Raw genomic sequence first — 27877 nt, 5'->3', positions numbered from 1 at the left:
TTTACAAACATTCCCTGCCTACGAGTTATCGAACAGAATGAAACGGCCTGTAATCGAATCGATCGTTTCTTGAAAGCGAGCCGGCTGACAGATTATGAGCTCCCACGGGCTACTCGTAAAAATGATAGCACGCGTAAATTTAACCGTAAAATGTAGATATGATAATATGCAACCGAACCACAGCGGCGTGATTCCCGCGTTCTGAAATATTCTCTACGGTTTCATATTTATTATCATATTTGATTTCGTCGGCGGAGAGTGAAGTGTAAAAGATTTTTATTAAAAAAAAGATGTTGCCCTCTATCTAAATTGATTCAACATTTACGATTTTAAATTTTATAACTATTTTCTAGCCTATACAGTATACAGCAAATCTGGGGGCACGGTAGTGCCCCCGCCAAGACGAGCCAAGCGAACAAGCGACGGGCACTACCTACCTTTTCTCGAAGCGCTTCGACGTTTTTTTGAACCCTCATAACTTGGGTTTGGATTATGCTAGATCAACAAAATTTTCGGGATATATTGTCAATAGCGGACTTATTGAACATATTAAGTTTTAATGACATTAGCTTTTATACTTCAGATTTTATTTATATCTAAAAAACGCTAATTTCGTCACTGACTCACTGATGATCATCAAAATTCTTATGGTATTTCCTAATGTCCTAGAAAGCTGAAATTTTGTATGTAAGCTAGTATTAGCACACAAACAACAAAAAAATTATAAAACTTGTAACTTTCATCCCCCATCCCCTTAAACTAGGGGATGGGAGATTGTATGAGACCTGTAATTTTAAATTAAATTTTGATGACGCTAGAGGTCTAATCTAATAATCTAAAACTTGGTTCCCCTAGATATATATATGTTTATTAAAAAAAAATTAAAAGTTTAATCGACATATAAAATTTTGTTACATACAACTTACAAAAAGAAATGAAATCCCACCAAAAACATTTTCATGTAAAATGTTGCCAAGACGAGCCCATATGACTCGCACTGTCAAAAAGTTATCAGATCTCATGTAGAGCCAAGCTTCTAACACTACACGCCCTAACTCTACAAGGCCTAACTTCACAAACTCTACACCTTAGTCAAAATACGTGGCTTGGCCGTTCGTTACATTCACATCGGCGTAAGGTGAAAAATTAATTCACTGTTCATTACTTTTGTGTTATACAATAGTTCTTGTAGTAACGAACGGCCAAGCCACATATTTTGACTAAGGTGTAGAGTTTGTGAAGTTAGGCCTTGTAGAGTTAGGGCGTGTAGTGTTAGAAGCTTGGCTCTACATGAGATCTGATAACTTTTTGACAGTGCGAGTCATATGGGCTCGTCTTGGCAACATTTTACATGAAAATGTTTTTGGTGGGATAATATATACCGCGTAGCGCAGTGTAAAGCCCAAGAGAGTAGGCGAGTATCTATCGCAGGTAGGTACATGGAACCTTGTTATAGCGCGTAACAATAGAAGCAGAACCCGTATTCATAGCATAGTGCATATTTCTCCCGTGGGCACCAAGTTAATTTCAAGTTTACGAAGCAGCGCCGTCGCGCTCTCAGTTATTAAAATACCAGAGTCTTGAAGCTTAACAGGTTTTGGGAACTACTCTATAGAGGAAAAGTTTAAGCGTTTGCTCGCCAACACTCGGCGCATCTCAAATGACGAGTCACCATAACATGATCTTGATGATACATTAAATTTACTTTTAAGCTTTTGGCATTCACTTTAACGTTTCTATTATGTTTGTACGTACATTTATTATCCACTTTAAAACATATTTATTTGGTCGTAGGAGGTATGGTTAAATGGCTTTATTTTAGTATAGCTAAATATTTTAAATGTAAAAATATTTCAATTTTTAAAATAATTAAGTTTAGTTTTTAAGGTAAAGTTAAGGTTGTAAGTCAACGGAATTTCGGTAGACAAGAAAAATAAAGAAAAACTAATTGATTCGTTACAATATCATCATAAGTAATAAGCTCATGTCATACATATCCCCTTAATCCCCTTTTAAATAGTACATTCTTTTCACAGAGGTGACATATTAAAAAAGATATATTATTTAATCCAAATAATAATTAGTATTTCGTTAAAATAAAAGGTAAATTAACAACTTGATCGCACAATCGGATATGCAATCATAAACCAAAATATATATAGAGACGCGGATTTAAATCACGGAATAAATCCAGTAATATTAATAATTTACTGAAACCGCCAGTTACTACAGTCGGCCGCCACTCCGACAAGCTTGCTTCACTGAGACTGCCTAATGAACCATCTATTGGACAACGGAACACCGCTGAACGTATGAGAATGTTTCGGAAACTTTAACAACTTATTGTTATTTAAATAATCAATTCATACATCAAATTTGATCTAACTTTGATGTTGATTAAAAAGAAAAGGGTGAAAGTCAACGTTCAATCTTTGTTTACTATTTTATAGGTTTATTAGAGGGTTGTACCTACATTTAGTAAGAGTGAAGACAGAACTCAACTACATAACGTATAGATATATTGCACTTAGGAATTTGATGAAAGTATTTTCGTTTGTTTGTTTTGTTTATAGAAACGTTTAGATATACCTCTGATTTTTATTTAAGCTTTTTATTATTATTATTTTTTTTACTCAAAATGAAGCGCAAAACCTCGGCATAATTAAAGTAGGTATTACCAGGTAAGATATAAAACATTGCTAAAGAGACATAGTCTGGAAATAAACTGTGTTTATTAAAATTAATAACTTCGTTCATTTCATAATGATGGCTAAAATTATTAAAATCTGACGTGTTTACCGCTTTACAATGGCATTCTTCCAAAGTAAAACAGAATTTTATTAAGTTAATATTAGTTTTATAAAGCTAATAATATAAAAAAAAGATAATATAGAAGCATTAACCTAGAAAGTGTAATGATAAGCGCCACACAATAATATGTAAGGCAAACCAAACACTGAGCGTATTTCCATACTATCGTCTAGTAGGTACCGTACAATACGGCTAGTCGCTGAATATTTAACCTGTAGTTAGCGACACATTCCGAGTTAACTCGTGGTGCAGTTAACTCATAATTGAGTGTGTAACGTTAACCGAATTGTTAGTTTGCGAGCCGCTCACACGTCACCTTGTTTTCTTTTTAATAAGAAACACTTATTACTCAGTTAGCATGAGACCCATTAATCGCAATATATCGTGAGCCGACTGAAACGTGTACTTTGTGTGTTTATTTTAAGAAATGTGACGCAAATGCATTTTTCTATAATGTATGATGTTTTCTTGTGGCCATATATCGTAAGTCGTAACGTTTGTTGTGTGTTATTTTAGAATTGGATGCTAAATAAGATATGCAAGTACAGATCTTGCACTGCGACGTCTGAATGTTCCTGTCATCCAATGGTCAGTCGTATGCATAATACAGAATGCGGGCTAAACGTCCTCCTTACACGACAATCCGTACACGGGAAGAGCGATTGTATGCAACTTGTATACAAACAGAATGTCAGCCCCTTTCTGAATTCTAAACTTTGGTGCAATTTCTTAAAATAGCATTAATAATGTATGTCCTGCTTTTTAGTGCACCTAGTTTTTCGTAAGTATAAGTATATTTTTATGGCATTAAAATAATACCCTACAGTTATAAGGAATACCAGTTATAAGTAGGAAGGAATATTTCACAAAATTTATTTTGCACTATGGTAGAGCAAACCATTTTTGATGAACTTAATGAAAGCTATCTGTATAGTGGGTATGCCCAGTTGATAGTATTTATTACTCAATAAATAATATAATGAATACATGACTATTCTTACAATAGTTACATTCCAATTTAATTCGTAGTGGGTCTGGCAATAGGAGCATTTCATTAAATTTTCTATAAAGAATTTGCAAACTTACAGATAAACACAACATACAAAAACATTAGAAAAGAACGTAGTAGACATAAAATTAGAATAACTTTTCTCAATATAGAATAGATTGGGCATGCTAAGAATAAATTTACGTCCGCTGTCCGTCATATCAAGTCAACGTTTGATTTGATTTATCGATTTAACACAAATCCTGAAAATCTTTCGTTTACTCGATATTCTTTGTTATTTTTTTACTATGTAACTGTGAGTTTTTATTTATTATTCTTTTTGCATTGCATTACATTAAAATTAAGAAATCATAATATTATTGATGCTATGCTGAGTTTAAACTTGCAGTAAGGTTGGTAGAGCCAATATTTAACATTACTAAGGATTAGTATAAGCTATAGGAACGTATATTTGTCATGTTTTTCGCTATTATTTAAGTTATATTCAATATACTACCTACGTTTATTTGTAAGGCCATATAAGTAGATATGTGTAAATTTATTTTTTCCGCGTATAAAACGTGCAATGCAAGAGATAGAGATTTTTTTGTACTAACAACACTGTGTAAGTTTTTAATAAGAAATATTAATTTATCAAAATCCCTCATTATAATACTGTTGATAAACTACAGCTGCTGCTATAGAAATTGAGATAACCGCTCAAAAACCGCTCTTCTTCTGACGCAAGAATAAAATAAAATATAAAAGTTTTTAAAATCGAATTAAAGCGATGTATAAGGATGACTTTATGTAGCGACTTTTATTATTCTTTTATATTTATACTTATTTCAGAGAAAATTCGAAATAAATATCCATTTCAAAAGCGGAATATTTTTTATTATTTATTAACGCGATTGATTTGCATATTATGATCAAACGATTCAATAGATGCATTTTCTTTTTTATTATTATTATCATTCCTCCTTTATGAACGTAGACGTTGCTATATAAGTCGAATAACAATCGTCGGTGGCCTCTCACCCTCGTCTATGTTTTGTTTGCAGTCGGTCATGAGAGGCATCGTCCGTCCTTGCTCCTCGCGAACAATTCTCCATACGTCTGTCTCACTGTACGGTGTGCTTCTCGCCTCCATGAATAAAATAAGATAGCACCGGCTCTCTCTACCTGTCTCACTCCCTATTGCAAAATACACTACGTGCTAAAACGAGATAGGTGTAGATCCGAAGCAGAAATGCAATAAAACCTTGCGCCTATACGTGAGATTTGCCGCTATGTAGAGTATAGCTTTCGAGCTATACTACGAAACCATGTTTTGTTTTATTTGTTAAACAGACGGTTCGCGTACGTGTTAATTTCCGCTTAATTTTGGATAATGACGTTACTTATTTGATTTGCCTTCCGTGGTAAAAAATCTGCGGTGGCGTGTATTTATATTAGTATTTGTTTTTTATACATTATTTTATGTTTGTTAAAATGGAAGGGATATAAACAGAGGCGGTTTGGAGAAATATTGTTTTTATTTATATTGCTGTCCGATCACTAATGGGGAATCAATTTCGCGTTCATAGTTCATTAAAACGGTTCTGTCACGCCAATAGGCGGTTAAACATCGCTTACAGTTGTTGGTTAATGGCCTTTTGTACCTGCGCTTGCCGCCTGCAAGGCGTCTTTTATTGTAAACTAAACGGACATAATAAATAGCACGATTAAACAGCCGTGGAGACGATACACTCGTAATTCTTTAATGTGTGGAAGAAGGAACATTTTCAACATTATTCGCTTGTTTTGTAAGAAGTCAGCTGTGACTTTAATTAAATGTATTCGTTTTACAATAAGAATATATACTGCGTGAAGAAGATTACAAGGCGTGCAGGCTTACATTGCTTTGTCGTTTTATTATGATACCTATATATTAAAGAATAATGCATTTATGACTTAACGAAGCCAGAAACCAATTTAACGAATATATATAGAGATAAGAAAAAGAGAAATAAATTGAAGTCTACAATATCACATTATTTACTTTTTTGTTGGAGCACTAGAATTTAGATTTTCATGCGGGAGTCAAGCTTGCTTCGGCACGAATTGGGCCAGCTTGCACCGGGGAAGGTACAACACCCTCACAGAAGATTGGTATTAAATAGTTGCACGCGAATACCTATTACTACCTATATTTTTGTTCTTCTACTAATATGATTGGAGGAGGTCACGTATACCTACTTTTTCTCAATAATCCCAGCCTAATCTTTTATTCCCACCATCATTCCTTTATTTTTCCCAATTAGGTATCCAAAATATTGGCAGCCAATTTTCACTTTGCGGATACATTTCCACCATCCCACCATCCCATCCCACCATCTCGGATGCCCGCGGTGTCATAAAAATAGGTATTGATAAATGTCAAGAGTTAAAAAGTCATGTCAAAACATTTCAAGAAAATTGTACTAACACAAATAAAAAGTATAATGTCTACTCATTCGCAAAACAGTCGATTTAGTTCCACATAAAATACTTCATTATAGGCAGAACTTCATTTTTTATGTACGTATTTACCATCTAAAAGTGACAGTAATTGTCTTTATAAGCAAACCCTTGAACATTTACATAGGTATTAGAGACAATGGAAATTAGACTCGGTAATAATTGCGGATCGCGACGTTAATCGACGTATTCTAGACTACATACAATACCTATACGACATAATACCCTATAATAGCTCCTTTCTTCGCTCTATATGTACTTATGTGGAATGAAATTACATTCGAGTATATTTTCTGTGTTCAAGTCATTTTACGTAAACTATTTCTGGTATTTCGTGAGGTTTAAGGCGTGTGTCTAATTGGGGTTTTTCTTTACAAGAGTGGTTTGTTTTCGTCGCATGTCTAGAAAACTATTGATTTCTGATGAGCGTTTTCAATGGTTATTTAACATGATTAAAAATACAAATCTGTGATATGCATGTAAAACTAAATTTCGATATCCAAATTTACTTTAGTTTAGTTCTAAATTACTTCTTTATTTTTACTTCTAATATATACTGCTTTGTCAGATGAATTTTTCTTGAACAGGCGTATTAATAATAAACAACGATTGAAAAACAAATTTGAAAAACTCTACATTTTAATTATTTTAGAATGTAAAGTATTAAATATTAGTAATTAATTTATTTTCGAATGAAATAACTAAGAAACAAAATTACTTAGTAGGCCAATATAACAATTACATTGCCTACCTAAATCAGTCAACCTTTGTGGCTCAGAAAATTTTCAGATACTGAAATATGTAGAAAAAGATACATTTTTTTCAAATATTAAGAACGGTAAAGGAACTTTATATACATTATACATTGAGATATACATATGGAGACGACACCGCCTACTAGCGGAACATATAAGTGATATGTTCCGCTCACCATTAGCCATATGGCTTAACTGGACGCTCATTTTTTATTTGCTTTAAAGTGAAACTCATCAAATATGCCTTCGTGTGTTTTACGATATTGCACAAATAATACAGAAAAGTGCAAAGGAATAACTTTCATCGGTAAGTACCTACCTAACTAGATAATAATTATAAATTTATAAAGAATAGAAAAAATTCGATCACGAGGCGGGACTCGAACTCGCATCCTTCGCGCCATTCCGGGGCGGATGCGTTACCAACTCAGAGTCCCGCCTCGTGATCGAATTTTTTCTATTCTTTATAAATTTATATTTATAAAGCATTTGAATGCCATAAAACCAAAAAAATATAAATTCTAAATAATAATTTTTAAAACTTAGAGCAAAAAAATGGCGCACAGATTTTGTTCGTGGTGTCTCCTACATACGTAGTAATATTATCTCAATGACATTATATCATTATTTTTGGGCTTCCAATGTTCTATGTTCTTGTAACATCTTAAAAAAAACTCTTTTTAGACAGACAAGTAAAATATTCGATGCTTGTGATTAATTATTATAATAAATATAAGTAATATTAGTTATTACTATCTATAAATTATTCATGTATTTGAAAATAAGTGAAAAACGAGAATTGAAGAAATATGTTCTATTAATTACATGTATGTATCTTATGTTAAAACAAGAACAATCAATAATTTACATATTCATAGTGTAATGATATACTAAATGATGACACAGTTCAATGCAAATTGCAACGAGAACAGAATTGCCAGTAATCACTTTCAGTTTTTTAAGCACATTTCGTCAAACAACTTCCTATAAGGAGGAAAAACGCAGATAGAGCGGTATATTGAAACATTATTATCCATATTATGTAATTTTATTGTTATACAGGGTGTAATCGTTAAGTGTGCACAAGCGATTATTCAGTAACTATTGCAGATATCAAAAAAATTTAAACTGATATCGAAAGTACTTAACCTAATGAGTAAAATGGCCATAACAAATTTGTAAAAATAAAACGAGAAATATCCAAAAATGTTACATTACGCCTATTTATTCACAATTATCATTCATATTTTACCTACTTTATAAAATTGATTCCATAAAATAATTTTATATTCATCGTCGTTTCGTTTTCACTATTTATTTTAACGGTTTATTCAATTGTTTCATATCCTCTAAACCTGCATTCAAAAATACACATCATAATTTAAATCTGGTTTCAACTTACAAAGTCATAATTTAAACAATCACAACAATTGAAAGCAAAGTTAGCGTAACAATTTAAATTATTTTTATTGTAATATTTATTTATGTTATAGGCGATCAATTGTATTTGTTCGTATATACCAATATAATTTATACTACGATTAAAAATTACTCTCATAATCTTTGACTTACGGAAAATATTAAAATGCAAACTGGATATTACTTTTTTTAGAGTAAGTTATCTTAAACACTATTTAATTGATTATGAAGTGGATTAGAAACAAGAATGAAGGATAATCCTTATTAAATACCAAATATAAAAGCATACTGTTTACTTCGGATAATGACAAATAGGATTAATCCCCTTATTTGTATTCCAATAATATTTGTGTCTCAGTGATAATTTAAAAACTTCATAATCTATGTAAAAGAAACAATAAAATAAATTTCCCGTGATATCTCAAGAGCCTTTGCAAAGATTAAACATTTAATGTATTGCGTATTAAATTTATGAATAACATTCAATTCAATGAATAATAAAATATTAGTATGAAAAAACGATAATATGAAAAAACTTGCCTAGTTTTATAAAATAAGAAATAGATAATTGAATAGTTGAATAACTATTAGTTTTATTAAGAATTATCTCATGTAGGTGCCTAACTATAATAATCATTATTTGTAAAACGAATTCGATAAGTATATAATATATAAATAATTTGATAAATATAACAAATTAAAATAATCCGCATTTCTCCTTTATTGTTCTAAATATTGGTATAAAAAATCATTTTTACAGCTATGGAAAGATGAAAATTTTATTTTCAATCAGACGAAAAATCAAGCAACCAATCTAAATATATCTAGAAGAAATATTGTATCAATTTTATTTAGATTTTTTCTCATTAGTGATGGTTGATGGTCCTTTTCTTCTACCATTGTGAACCAAATTGTTAGTATTAATTCTATGTCAACTTTAATATAAAAAAAAACCTACAAAAGTCCATCCATGCTTGTTTTAAGTATTACCCCACATAATTAGGAAAATAAATAATAAATGAATGATATTTTGAATTTGAAATTAGGTATTTGTAATTTTTTATAATGTAACCGCATTCTTTTAGAACGAGAGTTATGCTGGCGTTTATTTTCTTTTATAACTTCTAAGTACAACTTTTGAAATAATGAAAGTTTGCGAAAGAAAACCTGATTGATGCAATTTTCTCATCAGCTTCGACGGACGGCCAGTAATATAAAAAGTACCTATATAGGTACCCCCATAAATATTTCTCGAAATTATTACCGTACTACGTTTCCACCCGCGGTTTCGTGCGCTTTTCTAAAACCCTAATAAATTATATACTAAAACCTTCCACTTGAATAACTCTATCTATTAAAAAAAACCGCATCAAAATCCGTTGCGTAGAATAACAAGTTCATACCTAAAGTTTTATTCCTCAACTAAAATTTAAGAGTTCGTTAAAATTTAAGTACAAATATAATATTTTATATAACAATGAGACTTTATACAGATATGTTTAGTGTCCTTTAACATTTTAAGTAGCAATCAAAACAGGAAGCATGTTCAACTTAATATTTAATGCATCTGCTTTATATACTTTGTCACCGTTGTGAAAAATCGTGCTTAAAGCAAGCTTAAAGAGATAATGTTAGAAGATATATATAATAATTATAAAGGAAATATTTAATACGGTTTAGCGTTTTTAGGTTTAGGTTTTTTTATTATATTTTTGAATTAATTACATCATTTATTTTAAATCTATAGTACTCTCACTTGAATTACGGCTGAAATTATTTAATTTTATCATAATGTGTGTGTGTGTGTGTGTGTGTGTGTGTAATTGTGGTGAAATGTAGAAATAAGGACACGGTTATTAGTAATAAAAATCTGAAATACATAACTTTAAATAAACATAATAATAAATTTGTTGTCTTGCAGAACCAGGGTCATAATCACGAGTTTTCCAACATCACCTAAAAAAGAAATTTATTAAAATCCATACAAATATCTGACTGCATAAATTTCAATGCTATTTGTGCATTGGAAAACTGTATTGAATATTTATTTTCTTATTTTAAATTATCCGTGAGTTTTGTGTTTATATTTGTGTTTTTTCTTTAAATGACAAAATATTATTAATTTCCGAATATTTATATCGATAATAACAACATTTTATTAAATTATATTTGCCCGTAACTAAATTAATTCTGTAGACCCGCTACGCGCATTACGCATCGGATGTGTAGACTTCCAATGGCTACGCTTGTAGACGCGTCTACGAGCGTAGACATGCAATCTATTCACAATAACTCAAATTAGTTAATATATAATATAGTTGTTAAGTTTAAACTATTTATTCAAATACAATATATTTTGTTTAAATTGAATACATATTTAATCTGCAAAAAATTATTGGGACAATTTATTTAAACCCGTATATTATTAATACACTTTTAAAACTACAGTATATTTCCAGTTTCAATATTTACTTACATTTAAAATAATTTAATGCACATTTATGTATACAACAACAACAATATCCAGTCTGTATAATGCTGCAAAAAATTTTATACACCTGCGTGTACAGTCTGGAATCACTGAAATAAAATTTTATTTCCTTCACAGGTGAAGAAAGTAATTTAACTCCAATAAGCGCGACGGCCGACGGGATTTCCGCCGCCGTCGGCCGGCCAAGTTTTACAATTTAAATTTTAAAATTTACAAAACGATAAGCCTGGTTAGTAAATGGTAATATTTAGAACTGTTATTTATGTAAACACATGAATTAAACATTCAATTAATTAACCTGTAATAATAATTTCAAACATTTTTTTTCCAGCACGTTACTTTATAGTTGTTCTAGACAAATATATTTTTTATTCATTTTAATATGTATTATTAAAAATATTGATGTACCTAATTTAAATTTGAAATTTATTTTAATGCTATTTCAGTTTAATATTTAGTATCAACATTTTTTAAAGTAGTTAGTATATACTATAATTTTTAATTTTCTTTAAGCTATTAAACTTTGAAAATTATGCAATCAGAAATTAATAATTCGCATCACAAGGCACGAGGTAAATGGAGCTCCAAAAGTCGCATAAGCAAAAAGCATACATTAGACATAAACGCACAGCGAATAACCTGAAAAGGAAGGAATTAGTTTGTTTATTTGTAATGTGTTTAAAAGTTGTTTATGTCGACTCCTGTCGGAGCTGAGCCTAAGTGTCAATGTACTTGGACGATCTATCGACGCGGGAAGGTCATGGAAGAGAATCAGAATGGACTCACCGAGGGGTTGGGTACGCAGCGGCGCGGGTCGGTGCTGCGGTACGTGGGACTGTACCGACCCGGGAAGCAGCCCGGGGGCGCCATGAGACCCCCGCCGGACTTCATCTTCTCCGGCGAGTACATGGCACATGACCCCCACGGGTCGTCCTCCAACTTCAGCACCTTGGAAGGTGAGTGATACTGCCGGTCGAAAATTTTGGCGACTTTCTCGTACTTTGGGGTTGAAAACGGCGACGCGTCGCCACGACCGCTCTATTCGCCGGGTGATAACCGACTGAGTCGGGTGCCGCATGACGTCACGGGCCACGCCCTCGCCCCTCCACGAGCCCTCCTCCGGCAACACGTCGTCCCTCTCACGCATGTTTACGTCGCCGCCGGCGGCTTCACGATTAACTGAATTATTTAATTGGTCCATTCACTTCTCGTGTCTGTTACCTTTTCACGCTTCTAACTCGGAAAGATTGACGGATCGCCCGTGAAGCGATTGGCACAGCCCTTCATTATGCTTATTAGATATCAGACGGACGCCGGCCGTCATATGCGGTCGACAGGATATTGTCGTGCCGGTGATCATTTGGCAGAGGCATCTCAGGTTTACAGAGACAAATAGAAGTATGACTATTAAACTTTATAGGTATATCGCCTATATTTCCATTTATATAAAAATAAAGAATATTATATTTTAAGTTTTTAAGACAATAGTTAAATTATTTTTTTGGTCCACTAACCTAATATTACAAAATTAAATAACAGCATCTTAACTTTACAATTCAACATTATGTTAAAAATATCTTTAAGTCCATATACCTACCTACTACATTAATTATTTTCATAAATTTAACTGAGTTACTAAAAATATTAATTGCATTCGATGTAACTGTAAGTTCTCGTAATATTCAACATAAGCTCCATGAACTGACTAATTAACTGTATCGAACATTTCATGAAAACATAAGTCGATTAGTCAACACATATCAATATTGGTAACATTAAGTCCGAATGCATACTACATATCATCAACAAGCTTTTCCCCTAGACTTAAAAACAGTATTTTATATAGAGTTACCAAGCTACCTACAGGACAAATATACCCATAGTTAGATTGCACTGAAATGGTAGACATATATATCAAAGTCAACCGTTTCCCTATTTCTGCTATGAGAGCTGTGCGCCAGATAATTCTGCTTTCGAAAAAAAACCTAAAGGTACGAACAACGGATATTAAATTTCTTACATTTTAGCCCCTAGGTGTCTACTGTCTAGCTAATTGATTTTAAGTTTAGTTAAATTAGTACAAGAGCACACGTCTATTATAATTAACTAGCTGCTCCGCGCGGTTTCACCCCCGTGGCTCCACTCCTGTTGGTCGTACCGTGATGATATATAGCCTATAACCTTCCTCGATAAATGAGCTATCTAACACCGAAAGAATTTTTTAAATCGGACCAGTAGTTCCCGAGATTAGTGCGTTCAAACAAACTCTTCAGCTTTATAATATTAGTATAGATTAAACCATTTAAGTCTATTTCTAACAACAACTAAATTGTATTTCCTCTCTCGAATAGTTATTTCATCTTGTTAACACTCAGTTAAATTAGTTAAAAATAGTTTATAATACAAATATAGGTCACAGAATAAATAATTTGAACACACTGTCATATAGGTAAAATATTTAAAATATTTTCGTTTAATGTTCCTGTCTAATGTTTACAAACAGATACGACATCCATACTTTAATATTATAAATGCGAAAGTAACTTTGTCTGTCTGTAGGATATGTTACTCAATCACGCCTTAACTACAGAACCAATTTGCATGAAATTTGGTATAGAGATATTTTGATACCCGAGAAAGCACATAGGCTACTTTTTACCCCGGGACATAGGATAGGTTTTATCCCGGAAATCCTACGGGAACGGGAACTATGCGGGTTTTTCTTTGACTGCGCTAGAAACTTATAAGTAAAAGTTTTAGCTTGTAAAGCTGTCATTGAGTTAAAGCTTGAAAATTTTTAAATACAAAAAAAGATTAAAGATGTGTTACAAGTGAACAATCTTTGGCAATATTCAAAGATTAACCAAAATCGTCTCCTTACTACATGACGTGACGGTATCGCCATGACGCGACATTGGAATTTAACTCTCAACGCGCCTAAAGAAGTTTCGCTTCAAAATCAACAACTCAAACATAACAGCAATAATTCTGCATCATTGTTCACTGGAAAACTCGCATGATATCGTTTAAAATAACGTGAATAATCGTTATCGGCAAATTAACTCCGTTCCATTATCTCTTCCACCGAACGAGAACGTAACTGAAGACCATTTTAGTAGTCCATTAATATAAATATTATTATTCATATACTCAATTAACAATGGAAGCACAAAAACGGGATTTTAAAAGGGTTTCCGCAGGTCCACGGAGAGGGCAGTGATGATATATGTCGAGCATGAGCGCAATTAGCGAAGATCATATCCCGGCAATGTGCAAACCGACGGATACGTCAAAACAAGAACAACCCTTCACGTAATTACCCGGCCTCGGCCGGCAGATGGCGGGACTTTAATTTTTCGATTTCGGACGGCCGTACATTATGCATGACGCTTTTATCGCTTGCCGTGGTTCCTTCGGGAGTTCGCCAGCTCCGGATCAAGTTACGCGAGCGAGCGATACGCTACCGGCTTAATACTTGCTTCACTTCTACTACTTACAATACTTACAATGTCGAATTGTATTGTAATTGATTTTCACATGTATCTATAATTAAATACATTGAGTATTTTTGGATTTATAAATTTATAATTTAATAACTTTTTCTTAGTTTACCTATTGGTTTTTTTATTGATTTGAGTTTGTGTAAATTGACAGTTATTTGGAGATAGTAAAAAATAGATAAACCTATTAATTAATTATTTATATAAAACTTTTATATGTAAAATCTTGTCAGCGATGCAACCCAATTACCTAGTTCAGAAGGCAGAGCAATATTGTAATGTTATATTTGAAGTTGCTAATTTTTTTTTTTTTTTTTTACAAATATAACTTTTGTTTGACCAATACAGAATTATTCTATTATTCTCATATAACAAACAAATAAAACCAATAAGAAGATGTTCACCTGGCTTAACTGGCAATTCTGTGGATTTTTCTACAAAAATTAATGAATTAACAGATATTGTAATAGTTATATATATGACTGACAATAAATAAAAAAGGTTTTTTATAGTGTGTTCATCTTTAAAAAAATTACATAACTCTTTTTATTCGTACCTTACATATAAACTTTTTTCGAATTTATAAATATAAATTATCCGTCAAGTGTGAGTCGGAATTGCGCACGAAGGTTTCCTTCGCGTAATGTTATGTTATTTTTTTTTAATTAGGAACTTATATTAATATCATGTACCAGCCAACTAACAACTAAATAACTAAAAGGTGTTAAGAAATATGCATTGGAATTGTAAAGTTAAAATCTATCTTAATTTTAAATAAACCATACTAACAAACAACACACGTAAACTAAAATGAAATATTATGCAAGTTATCTCTTGCATGCTTCATATACTCAAAGTTTTCATAAACTTATTGAAATAGAGGTTACCACTTACACGTAAGCAAACTGTTTTAAATAATAATTTAATTACAACACAATATAATACACATTTTTAAAATTCACTAGACATTATACAGTAGGTACTGTATACTTAGATTGTATACTTACGACAAAACTAAAATTTACTTTTCACCATCATTCCAAAAACTGTACCTTTTTATAAAGGTAAACTTGAAAAAAATATTTATTCGGCTATATCACATACAGGGCAACAAGACAATAGTAGGCTCTACATACAGAGGGGGACGAACTTCCGGCGGATGCGGCCTCTACCTCACACAGGAAGCGCCCGAGCCTTTGTACGCATACGAGTACAGTTGGAAAAAAAGATTTCATTTTCTCACATATTTATTTATTTATTCTTTATTGTACATAATATACCAAACATAAATAAGCTATACTATAGGTACAATTAAGATACAATGAATGATATTATGTCAGTTATAACTTATAATAAAAGAAAATACATTAATACATAGGTTTAAGTGTGATACTGGTGTTTAACTAGGAAACTAAATCTATATTAATATTATAAAACTGAAGAATTTGTTTGTTTGAACGCGCTAATCTCAGAAACTAGGTAATGTTCGATTTGACAAATTATTTTGGTGTTCGATAGCCAATTTATCGAGGAAGTTTAAAAGCTATATATCATCACCCTTAGACCAACAGGAGCGGAGCAAAGCAGGTGAAACCGCGCGGCACAGCTAGTAATAAATAACCTCTATTTTTGATCAAATTCACTCTTGTATTTTTTTAAGCTTTACGAATAGCGTCCTAAACAGACAGAAAACATGAGGGAAATTAAAAGAAACGCTCTCGATAGGAACACTTGGCGGAGCACTATGGGGCTCTGCCCCAGCATTTTTACCTCTTCCTTGTTATTTTAGGCACCTACCTTTAATATGTTATTCACTTTGTTTTTGAATATTAATAGTAAAATCTTAAAGTGTGTTCAATTTTGTGCTTATAACTTTAAACGTAACGGCTCTCCCAATTGTTTTTCGTACATAGCCTTATCAATATTCCATTATTATTCACATAATATATTACTATAATTTATACGTTTTAAAATGGCCACAGTAAAACGAACTGTTGTGTTGATGCTACATGTTGAGTGCAGTTCATGAAAATGGGAAAATATGTTATTCGCGAACCCTCAATTAAAACCATAATTAACGTTGTATTAAAAGCGAGCGCTAATCCCAATTATAACTCTCTTTGTATGTTTTGTTCTGTTGTAAGTTTTTATATTACAATACATAATGTATCACATCGGTAATATTTTAAAATAACTAAGACTAAAAGCATATTCAATAGTGTATTATTTTGAAATGATCAAACACAAGAAGAATTAGTCATGATACTCTAAAAATGCTTTATTAAAATATAATTTAATATGTGTCCTACTTAGGAAATAGTGTGTTCTATTCGAAATCATTTTACAAGCGATTCTGATTATAATATTCAATAGCACATCATCACGGATATACCTAATTTTTATTATTTTTTTAGGTACATCTAGATGGTGGGAACGTCCTTTTTTTATAGTGGGGAAATCTTCCAAAGATACCCACGGCCCCCGGGGAAGGAGCCGTGGGTTACAATGATGGGGCCGCGGGTATTTGTTAGAATTCTTCCGCGACCAGAGCTTTTTGCAGATACGTTTTTAGTTTTAATTAAATTTAAACCTATCAAATTAGCTCGGATAAAACAACAAGTCATGTAGTAGGTAATTATAAGGTCGAATTGTATGTGAAAATCGGAATAACGAATATGTAGAAGCGCGCGTTCGAGTCAACCGTTTGCGTAGAACCGAACGCTTATTTTAAAATTTATTTTTAATAAAGCTTTCCTTTGCACATATAAACATGAGCAGATAAATCATAAATACATTGAATAATTTATCTTGCCCATAGTAAGAACGTTTAAATTGCTTATAAAACGCCGTTTTCTACATACCTACATCGGGATTAGGTGTGATTTCAGGAAAACTTAAGAATTGGGTGCCCTCACCTTACTTGAACTTTTTCACTCAATTTGTAATACTATAAATTTGTAATTGTTATCATACTTAACAACGCTATGCTAAAAGATAAAATAAAAATGTGTGCGTGTAGGTACTAGAGTACACACGTAAGAAGTGAAACTTAGGGATAAGAAAAAGTTGGCGCGCGGTAACGCAAAAATGTCACGCCTACAGCGAACGCAAAAATGTTACACTAAATTTTTGTCCAACCCCGATAAAGAAGTTTCACTTCAAAAAATGTGTGCGTGTATATACACACGTAAGAAGTGAAACTTCTATATGACAACGACTACATGCAACTTTACAGAAATACGTCGAATAACGCGTGGTAGGGATAAGAAAAAGATGGCGCGTAACGGAAAAATATCACGCATAACGAAAAAATGTTACACTAAATTTTTTTCGAACCCCGATAAAAAAGTTTCACTTTAATAATAAGATTTAGGTTATATTTTATAATAAAAATGCATTAAAAATACGTCCACTTCACTCGTCACACATTATATTAATTCGTTTAGCGGAACGGCCACAATATTTTTTTAAACCACGATTACAATCTTAAACGGTAGCCAGCACGTGCCGCTGTCCAACAGACAAAATATTCGACCGCAATTCCGAAATCCAATGCCTTTATAAAACTGTGACAATTATGTAACTACCGGTAAACTTACACAAACAGTTAGTGTAACGATTTTTTACTTATACAATTCTTTGCATTTTATTAGAATAGGTGATATATTTGTTAGTGTAACAACAACACTGTTCGTAGTCTGTGTGCCTATATGCTTCAATCTTTAAAATTACGTTACAGACTTTGATGGGGTGTTCTCGATAGATTTCTAGAGGCTAGAGTGATACAAGAGGAAGGTATTAGTATATAATATTAGTAACGAAGGATTCAATAAAAAAACACACTGATAGTGTAACTTTTAAATTATAACTTTAACTCTGAGTTACTTAAGACCCAAACAAGCAGAGATATTTTCCTCAACTATCACAAAACATTACAACATTAAGAATTATGAAAATGCCACAAATACCAATAACTTACCGAATTAAAACCGGCAAATTGTGTTTATTTCCTACGAGAACGTAGCAGGTTCAAACGAGCGTATCCCAATTTGTATGATTGCTGGCCACGTGGCGGGGGAACAAATTATTTTACTACTCGATTGGGACATTCTTAACGTACTTATAAGTTTCATTTACAATTGTATTCTGAGCTGCCGTTATAAATGTAGGTACATATTGTGAATTGCGTAAAACTATCGATTGTTATGATAGCTCGCCTAATGAAACACCATTTAAGCTAGATTAAGTTTTTTTTACGGAAGCAAAAAAAACCTACCTATACTAAATAATTCATTTTTAACAGAAAATATGCAGGAAGTAGTGAATAATTTGAGAAGATTTAAAAATATTGAGCAAAATATTGATTTATAATAAGAAATATGAAATTACGTAAACGGTATGAAATTAGATATTATTTAGAATATTTCTATGTGCCTAAGCAGTCGTGCGATTGATTATTGACATGTAGATTCTACCCAAGTGAGCAAAAACTACGATTACAAAATTACAATTTATATTTATCAAGTTTAACTAAGGTCGTTGGGTCGTCTAGGACATCAAATAAAACGTAAAATGAATGTCAGCCCGTCTCTAGGGACAGCGCGTGCACGTCGCACGTGTCAGACTTATAGCAAATAGATTAGTTTATGCATCCTCTGTACTCAATTTCTAAAGATATTTTAACCCATTGAATGTTCATATTATATCTGTAGGATTTTGAACTATAGATTAGCTACTATTAAGTATACTGAAATAAAGTCAGTCTCTCAAGTAAAGGTAATTTCATTTATCGATAATTCACCATCTTATATTATGTTAGTTCTGTAATGTATTTAATTCAATACCAGTTAAGCATATTCCAAGCAGCGTGATTATTTAGTTTTGTTGTCATAAAAAGCAGGTAACGCGTAGATATTTTTAGGTATCTATAAAACAATTTCAACTTGAAACGACCTTTGGTAACAAAACTTCAAGTGAAACCGAAAACTTGTCGAATATTAAATTCTTCAGGGTTGTCCACAATTAGTGACATAGTAACTTTACAAAATGTCGTGCAAAGTTTAGCCGCCATGACAGGCCCAAATTCGTGGCACGTGTATGTCACGCGGCAATTTTCGGGGATAACTGTACACTTGTACAGTGTCCCTTTACAAAAAGTAACTCTTTAGTGGATGTGGGTTGATATAGTGTACAGAATTGATCACAGTTAACTGTTTCTTTATTTTAGCATTTTCCAATATACCTACCTAAAAGTGTAGCTTTAAATTCAAACAAATTACATATAAATTAAATTTAAAAATACCTACATGATTAGGTTCCTGACATAATTACAAATAATTTTTTACCGCGTTGTGGCTTTTAAAAATTCGTCAATAGAGCTGAACTGATGTGATTATACAGAATTAGACTTTTCATTAAGTTTCCGATTTTCATCTAATAACTTAATAAGTCCTAGTAATGGCCTAGGGCCTGGAAATTTACAGGATAGTCTCATCGTTGATTAAATTACATATTACAGAAACTGCACTTATTAAGTATCAAATTACAAGGTAAAAATTCTTAAGTGATAGCCATAAGCACAAATTAACATGGCAGAAATGCTTCGCCGAGCAATCAAAGTAATATATAGCACAATACTTACCAACCACTCTTGCGCATTAAAATTCAAGCCGAGCGGAATCCAAAGGGAATATAGGATAAGAAGCCCGTTTAACCGAATTGTTATCCGTGGGGTTTAATTATGTCTTTGTAAAAGAAAAAGTACGCTAATAATTCATGAGAAAAAACCTAAGGGAGGCCTTGGAAGAATTGCATAGATTTGGAACTGAAAAACTTCGAGAATAACCATATACATTCGAAGTCACAAAAGTTTGACTTTATGATGCCTCATTGTCATGAATATTCGCTGTGAGAAGTCTTATTAATAATTCAATTGCAATTCATTTCTATTTCAAATATCCAGTCTTCAATACCTTATTCCTTATTCATAATCTATTGGCACTATAGGTTATAGTTCCTATACTTAAATTGTTTGTTGCCTCCTTAAAAAAATATTTCTAGTGAACCTCTCAATAACGGATATATGTATAATATTCTATCTCTCAATAACGGATATATATCATTTAAATAGACTCGCTAAAACGTCAATAATATTGCTAAATGTTATACTCTGCATAACAAAGCAAACATCGCAAGGACTAGCGGCGTCTGGGGAAACGCTTTCCGTACAATTGGAAAACAAATAGCTAATATATCGTAGGATCTCCATGCCGTAAACTTAAGCCATTTCCCCTCTCTGTTCCAGTGATTTCTTCTTAATATTTTATTTACGAGATTAAGCCGGTTTCGCAGCGGCGCATCGTTAGAGCGTCTTTTGTCCATTACGCCACTTTATGATACTATTTCGCATGGTAACTTCGACCAGCACATAAAATTGTTGACAGTCCACGCTTTTCGGTAACTTGCTAAATTATTTTTTACAAAGAGGGCCCGGGAAGTTTGGCTATAAATATTTTTGTGTGGAATACAAATGGGACCACCGTCGTTAACCTATCAACTGGTGTTTATGAACGTATTATTCTTAATTTAGATTAAACACAAAGTGTGAAAATAAAATTATATTTATTTTCAAAATTGTTTACAAGCATATTTTAGAATTTATTGATTTAACTTAAAGTAGGTACCATGTGTAAATTTTTTAAACGGCTCTTTTTAAAATTAAAGAAGTTTCTCTCTCTTAGGTTGTATTTATGGTAGTATCCATTTAGACTCCTGACAAATGTTCCTGAGACGTGGTCGGCTCCCGCCAAAATTGAACGAGTAGGTATACTTGTTTAGGTTTTATGTTTGCAAGACTAAAACGAAGAAATAGGAAAATAAGGAATTGAGGAAAATAATAACAATATCAGTCGAAAATAAGAAAATGGACATCGATATTTGATTTACATCATTTTAAATTTTACGTGCCAATATATTCAGATATAAGTAGGTATTTAGCAAAAAACAAAAATAAAACTTTAAAGCTTAAACAAATCCTTATACCTATGTTTTATTTTTTAGCCCCTAATATTATAATGAATCTTTTATATTGAATAAACTAAGCAGGTGTTTATCATATTATATTCGCAGATTCAATTGTAAGCGACAATCGATTATAATCAAGTAACAATAAACGTCAACAATACAAATAATGATTAGCAAAAAATGCCCCGCGATACTTGGGGTAGAGCAAATGGAATTGAAATAACAATAAAATTAGATTCGAACACCGACAACATTCCGCCCAAACACTCAGATAGGGTCCAGGATCAAACCCGGCAAATGGGCCTGCAAACCATATTACACATACTCAAACATGTATCCAAAATGTTAACTTCAACTTTGACACTTGAACTATAAGCACAGACACTAAAATCGCTTGCACACACCGCACACGCCTAACGCGCACCGTCGAACTCTAAATTCATGGAACAACGTAACGGCCAACACAAAACGTTATTAACTTGTTACAGTTCACAGAATTATGAATCTTAGTGCACGATACAATTAGGCACACGCGAATTTGTATCGAACGAAGCTGCTAATCAAAGAGTAGAAGCGAATAATTTTGGGGTGTATAATCGATTATGTTGTATAATATCTCGTTACACATGGGATCATAGTCATAACTGAAAATTTGAAGGGATCATGTCAATTGTTTGTTAGAAATATGTTGCTATTGTCTGGAAGCTTTGAGTTAATTTATTCTTAACATTAATACAAACAATGATGGAATATAAAATACTAATAGTAAATTTTTTAGTGCTGATAATTAATTTCTGCTGTGCTAGTTTTGGTTGTGAAATAAAATTTTAATTTGCATGCACTATGTGGGTATTATTCGGATAACAAAATCACTAAAATTGTACCTTTATATTACGTACGAATTAATGGAAAATGAAAATCCTTTAAAGGGAAAAGGGAGAGGGAAGAGAGAAATAGAAAAAAAAGATGAATGCGCAAAAAGTCCACGTTGTACTCGAGGCAATTTTTTTTATAGAATGTATCTTACTCACAAACCGAATGAACGCAAAGATAATATTAAATAGATGATAACTTTAAGAATAATAATAAACTACGAACGCAAAGATAATATTAAATAGATGATAACTTTACGAATTAATATTAATAATAAATTACGTAATATTAAATTACGAGGTGTATTTGAGGTAGGAAAGAACTAAGATTCTAGTTAATTTAATAGATTTTGACAAAGCATCCATTCTTGGTTCATTCATTAAAAATTACTTAGTATATGTATGATATGAAATGTATCCTAAGCACAAAAACAGTATTAATATAAGAATTAGCAACATTTACGTCGTATTTACTACCTGAAACATAGATACTTACAATAGGTAGGAATTAATATTAAATTACTTACTAGGGTTGATACCTTGTTACTGACTAATCGTGAACCATTCTATCTAATCCGCTCAGTTAATAAAAACTGTCTCTAAAAACTGTAAATCGATCTCATCAATGCAGAGATCAAAAATTTTAGCTTACACATTATCCATGCTTTAATCACTACGGAATGAAATCAGTTCGCCAGTTCTATACACAAATCTATTGAAAAATCGTTTCATATAAATTCAAATCACAATATGTAGTGTCATTCAAATTGGCTCACACCCTTCAATAACAATAATCATCATAAACAGCATTACGTCACAAGTTATTACTGTAAAGGGCAGTCCACACCATAAGCCAATCCATCGCGGATTCAAAGTTATCCTATAGCTGTCACCTGACAATAAAATGTTGGTGGCACGAGAGTGCAGTGCCGAGATCAAAGCAAAGCCGTATAAGTCCAGATAAGTACATTATTATACCCTTAAAATGTCTGCATCTGTTGGTTTTTTGCTATTAGATACAAATAAGCATTGATCTCAACGATCACCCTTCACAAAGTTTACGCTAAACTGTCCATTCAAATATGAACTTTGTGAACCCCAAAATATTACTTATTTTAATGTGTCCCTTTTTCAACATTATACATACAGAAATAAGTACTCTATACTTTGCACTTAAAGGCGCTTTTTCGTTATATGGGATTATGGGATAGTTAGTAATGGGTCAAGTCCTCCCTAATTCAATTTCCACTTGTACCCTTGATCTGATTATTTTTGTTGCAACGGGTGACGTTTCATTGTTGCTACATCAAAACGCCTTTAACAGTAATTGATGCATATATTTATGATCTTCGATCGTTTTTTAATTTGTATCATATCTTTATTTTGCATGAAAATTAAAAATAAAGTTTTAGTAGGTATTGTCGATATATCGTTTACAAGACATACACTATTCGGAATGAACATTGTCAAAGATTATAAAGAATGAAATAAGTGTTTAGATATACATTTACCTATCGTTGCGTTTTCCTTTCTTGTATGATTTCTGAATACTGGTATTATATTAAAGTTAGGCTTAACCTTACCCCAGCAAAGTAACCGATAGGGAGCCTCAAGACAATACAAACTATATAATCCGGGGAACAACCTGCAGGCATGTTTGTCTGCAAAAATAAAAACAACATTTGCACAAGCCAATAGAGTACGCAATAAAAAATTAATTACATTTTTAATCTACACAAACGTGCGCAGAAAGTGGATTACCATGATGTAGAATTGTCTGGAAGAACTTTAACTTTCGTGTTTACGCATTATAATATTGTTTGATTTTAAGTCCTACGCGAGTTTCAAATTTATTTGGTAAAAATATTTTGTACTTACAAAAACAACTATAAAAGACATTTAATTTAAGTTCGTGTCCATTACAAATGTATAATTATCGACTACCGAATTAATTTTACACATAAATAATTTAAGTCGATTTGTGTTAAGATACCTAAGTGTAGCTGATTATTGTGCCTAACTCGTGCTATTTTTTTGGGCACAGTGCTTTTAGATTATTAATTACATATTAGTAAATCTGTATGTATTTTTAAGGAGTTACTTGACTTATAAGTTTAGCAAATCAATATCAATCTATTTTACAAAAAATCCTTAAAAAGCATTATTAACACGTACGCGAACAATAGAGCCATATCCAGTAACTGTTCGCGATACATCTGTAGCGACCCCGAGGCGTATACTGTGGCCTTAATGTGATTTTATAGAGACCATAGGATGCCGATTAGATGGTGCTAGTAAGGGGAGTCTTAGGGCTCTCGGTCGACCGTTCCGCTCGTTCAGAGGTAATTTAATTTTACAACTTGACGTTTATGTTGTGCACTTTGTGTAACCTATTTTTTAATGTAATGGAATCTATTGAATTTCTACGATTCTTCTTTTTTTGTTGTTTGATTTTGGCAATATAACTATTAAGGCAAAAAGTAAAGTGACATGGCGATTTTGTCTGCTTGAAATATTATGCGGGTGTATTAATAAATATTTGCAATTATCATGAAATTGATGTAGTTGCATATCTTTCATCCCATTAAATACTGTTGCTGACCGGAAAATTGTACAAAGACTCAGTCTTCTAACTTTTATTAATCCATCAATTTATAAATTGCATACCTACACATGACTCTAAGTCATCCGAATAATTGTCAAGTGTATTAAACAATTAGGCACAATACAGCACCAATAGCATTCCAAATAAGAATTAAAAGTTTTCACGACTGAAATTTTCAGAAAATAAAATTATTTAACACTAGGTTTCAACCCGCGGCTTCGCCCGCGCAGTAAAGAAAAAACCCGCATAGTTCCCGTTCCCGTGGGATTGCCGAGATTACGTCATTTTCCCGGGATAAAAAGTAGCCATGTCCTTTCTCGGGTATCAAAATATCTCCATACCAAATTTCATGAAAATTGGTTCAGTAGTTAAAGCGTGATTGAGTAACAGACAGACAGAGTTAGATACTTTCGCATTTATAATATTAGTATGGATTTTTAAAGCTAATAATATATGAACTATGAGTCGATTTTCACTTAATCAAGCAAGAGATTTAACCTTAACACTGTGTAACGAAATTCTTATGCAACTTAAAGTGTGTTAGCGCAAGTTATCACCGAGGGCATACAAGTTGTAAGTAATTCTATTATTAATGTATGAACAAAACGCTGTCACATCGTACCCCGTTAAGTTAGCCCCGAATATAATCACAATAACAACGACTATGTACCTTTGTTACAGGGTGTTATATTATTGAAGGTGAATTACATTTTTGTATGAATGACATAATGAAAGGTCATTGACCGTAACTATTAAATATTTACTATTTTGTTTGTTATATCTTTAATGTCCAATTTCGTAGAAAATCTACGGTAAGGTACCTACTATTTATTTATGATTGTTTTAATGATGGAAAATAGTACGATAACTAGAATATTGAGTCACATTTATTTGCCTATCAACAGTTTGACATTTTTATGAAAATAATGATTTAATATAATGTAGGTACATAGCGAAAATCAATATAAAAATGAATCCCAAAATGTGTTGGTAAGCGCATAACTTGAGAACGGCTTAACCGATTTCCTTAATTCTTTTTTTATAATATTCCTTGAAGTTCGAGGATGGTTATAATCTACTAGCGGTCCGCCCCGGCTTCGCCCGTGGTACATAATTTACGTTTTCCCTACATAAGAGCCATCCTCGTACTTCAAGGAATATAATAAAAAAAGAGTTATCGAAATCGGTTCAGCCGTTCTCGAGTTAATGTAGAGAAAACGTGAATATGTACCACGGACGAAGCCTGGGCGGACCGCTAGATGCTAATAAAAATTTATTTAAATTATTATATTTCGTGAACTATAACCCAACTGCGAAGTACCTAATCAATGCGATTTCAGTACTAAATAATAACCGCATGATTGCATTTCAAATGCATTTATAACAATTTTAAATACTATTTATTTCAGTTCATTTCATTCTTTTCTAAGTAATTTATTTAATGTATTTTCATTAAATAATGTACGAATCGATGTAACCAAGTAAAATTTTATACAATCCACCTGTATAGGCGGCAGCTCCAACCCTTTCCCAAAAGTAATTATCATCACGACTAAACTGCAATCAAAAACGTACCAAAAACTGCTTCAGCGAGATACTTGTTAATATTACAACAGCTATCGAATTAGACCGTACGCTGTTAATCACCCACCGCACTCCCTCAAAGATAATTACCTCGCTAAACAACGCTCTAACCGAAAAACGTAATCTAATTTTAATTTTAATAATGGCAACCCTTTCGGGAGAACAACTTTAGAATTTCAGGTTTAGCGGCTACGCTGATATTTGTTAAGATGTTGAAAACATTCTCGTATAATTAACCGTCTTTGTTTTAACCAAAAGTTGTAATCAAACCTACTAAGAAGGTTTTGGATTAATATAACGTAATAATTAATTATTATACATGTTAGTGTTGTCATTATAACCTGCCTAAGTACCTATACCACATATATATGTATTGTATTCTAGGCTGGAAGGGGAACCTTTAGGTATCGATATAGGTATGTCTATTCCACTCAACCAGTCGGGCTAATCAGATTAGTTCTCATAATCCATGCATTAAGAATACGAATTAATAGATAATATTAACATGTATCTAACACTATGAACATAGTATAACCTATGTAACAAGTGAATTTAATATAACAATTACAACTTTTAGGGGAATTAAAATCCCAATTCGACAGCTGAAATTGTATGGATTTTCCATTTGTAAATAAAACAACACCGACAGTTTAAAACTTCTGCGACGGGAGGCTATTTATTATTCGACCTCTTAAAAAAGACTTAGGTATAAAGTGCAGCAGTTCCTTAGTTAATAAACACACAACAATTGGTCCCGCTTATTTTCTCTTACGGGAAATTTTTCGCAGTAACTAAGTATAAATGAGTATAATAACTTTTACAAAAAGGGTCAAAAGAACGATTCATCTTTTCTACGTTTACTAGACAAAACTGAGTTACGTAACTCAACTCTCATTGCTACAGTAATTTGTTAAAGTTAACGCATGAAGCGACCAACTTGGGGTAAATAACACCAGTTTAAATAGATCTTCCGTTCTCGACCATGAGACCCCATGCTCGTCGAACGCTGCTAGTAACGAGACGGGAGTGGTAGCTCGAGGCCAAATGGCCAAGGAGAAACAATGATTAGAATCATTTATCATTTTAATACGACTGCTACCCCTTGTTAATAGGATGTCGAGGGAATTAATAGACCTAACATTATTTTCATTGTGCAATTTGCGGGTTTGAATAATTTTGTTTATTGGTTCAAAAATATTTAAGTAGGCACTGTTTAACAGCTTTTTGCTGAGTAGGTACCTAATGATGTTGTTTATTACTCATATCAATTTTAGAACTTTAGCTATAAGAATATTATACATGTTTTGGTGTTTTGTAGTTATGAATA

The 27877-nt window shown here is 32.4% G+C and overlaps 1 protein-coding gene across 1 annotated transcript in view; it reads right to left on the bottom strand.

The window, feature by feature from the left end:
- LOC123705274 (inhibitory POU protein) overlaps positions 1–12007 on the bottom strand; it is a 31205-nt gene extending 19198 nt beyond the window's left edge. The window contains exon 1 of the mRNA XM_045653990.1: positions 11753–12007. Coding sequence (XP_045509946.1) covers positions 11753–11875 — 123 coding nt within the window. The 5' untranslated portion in view covers positions 11876–12007. The remainder of the gene's footprint in view (positions 1–11752) is intronic.
- Positions 12008–27877: the final 15870 nt, after the last annotated feature.

This window comes from Colias croceus, chromosome Z, assembly GCF_905220415.1.
Source record: "Colias croceus chromosome Z, ilColCroc2.1".
Classification (NCBI taxonomy): domain Eukaryota; kingdom Metazoa; phylum Arthropoda; class Insecta; order Lepidoptera; family Pieridae; genus Colias; species Colias croceus.
Note: the sequence above shows the minus strand (reverse complement) of the source record. Positions and strands in the feature narration are given on the sequence as shown.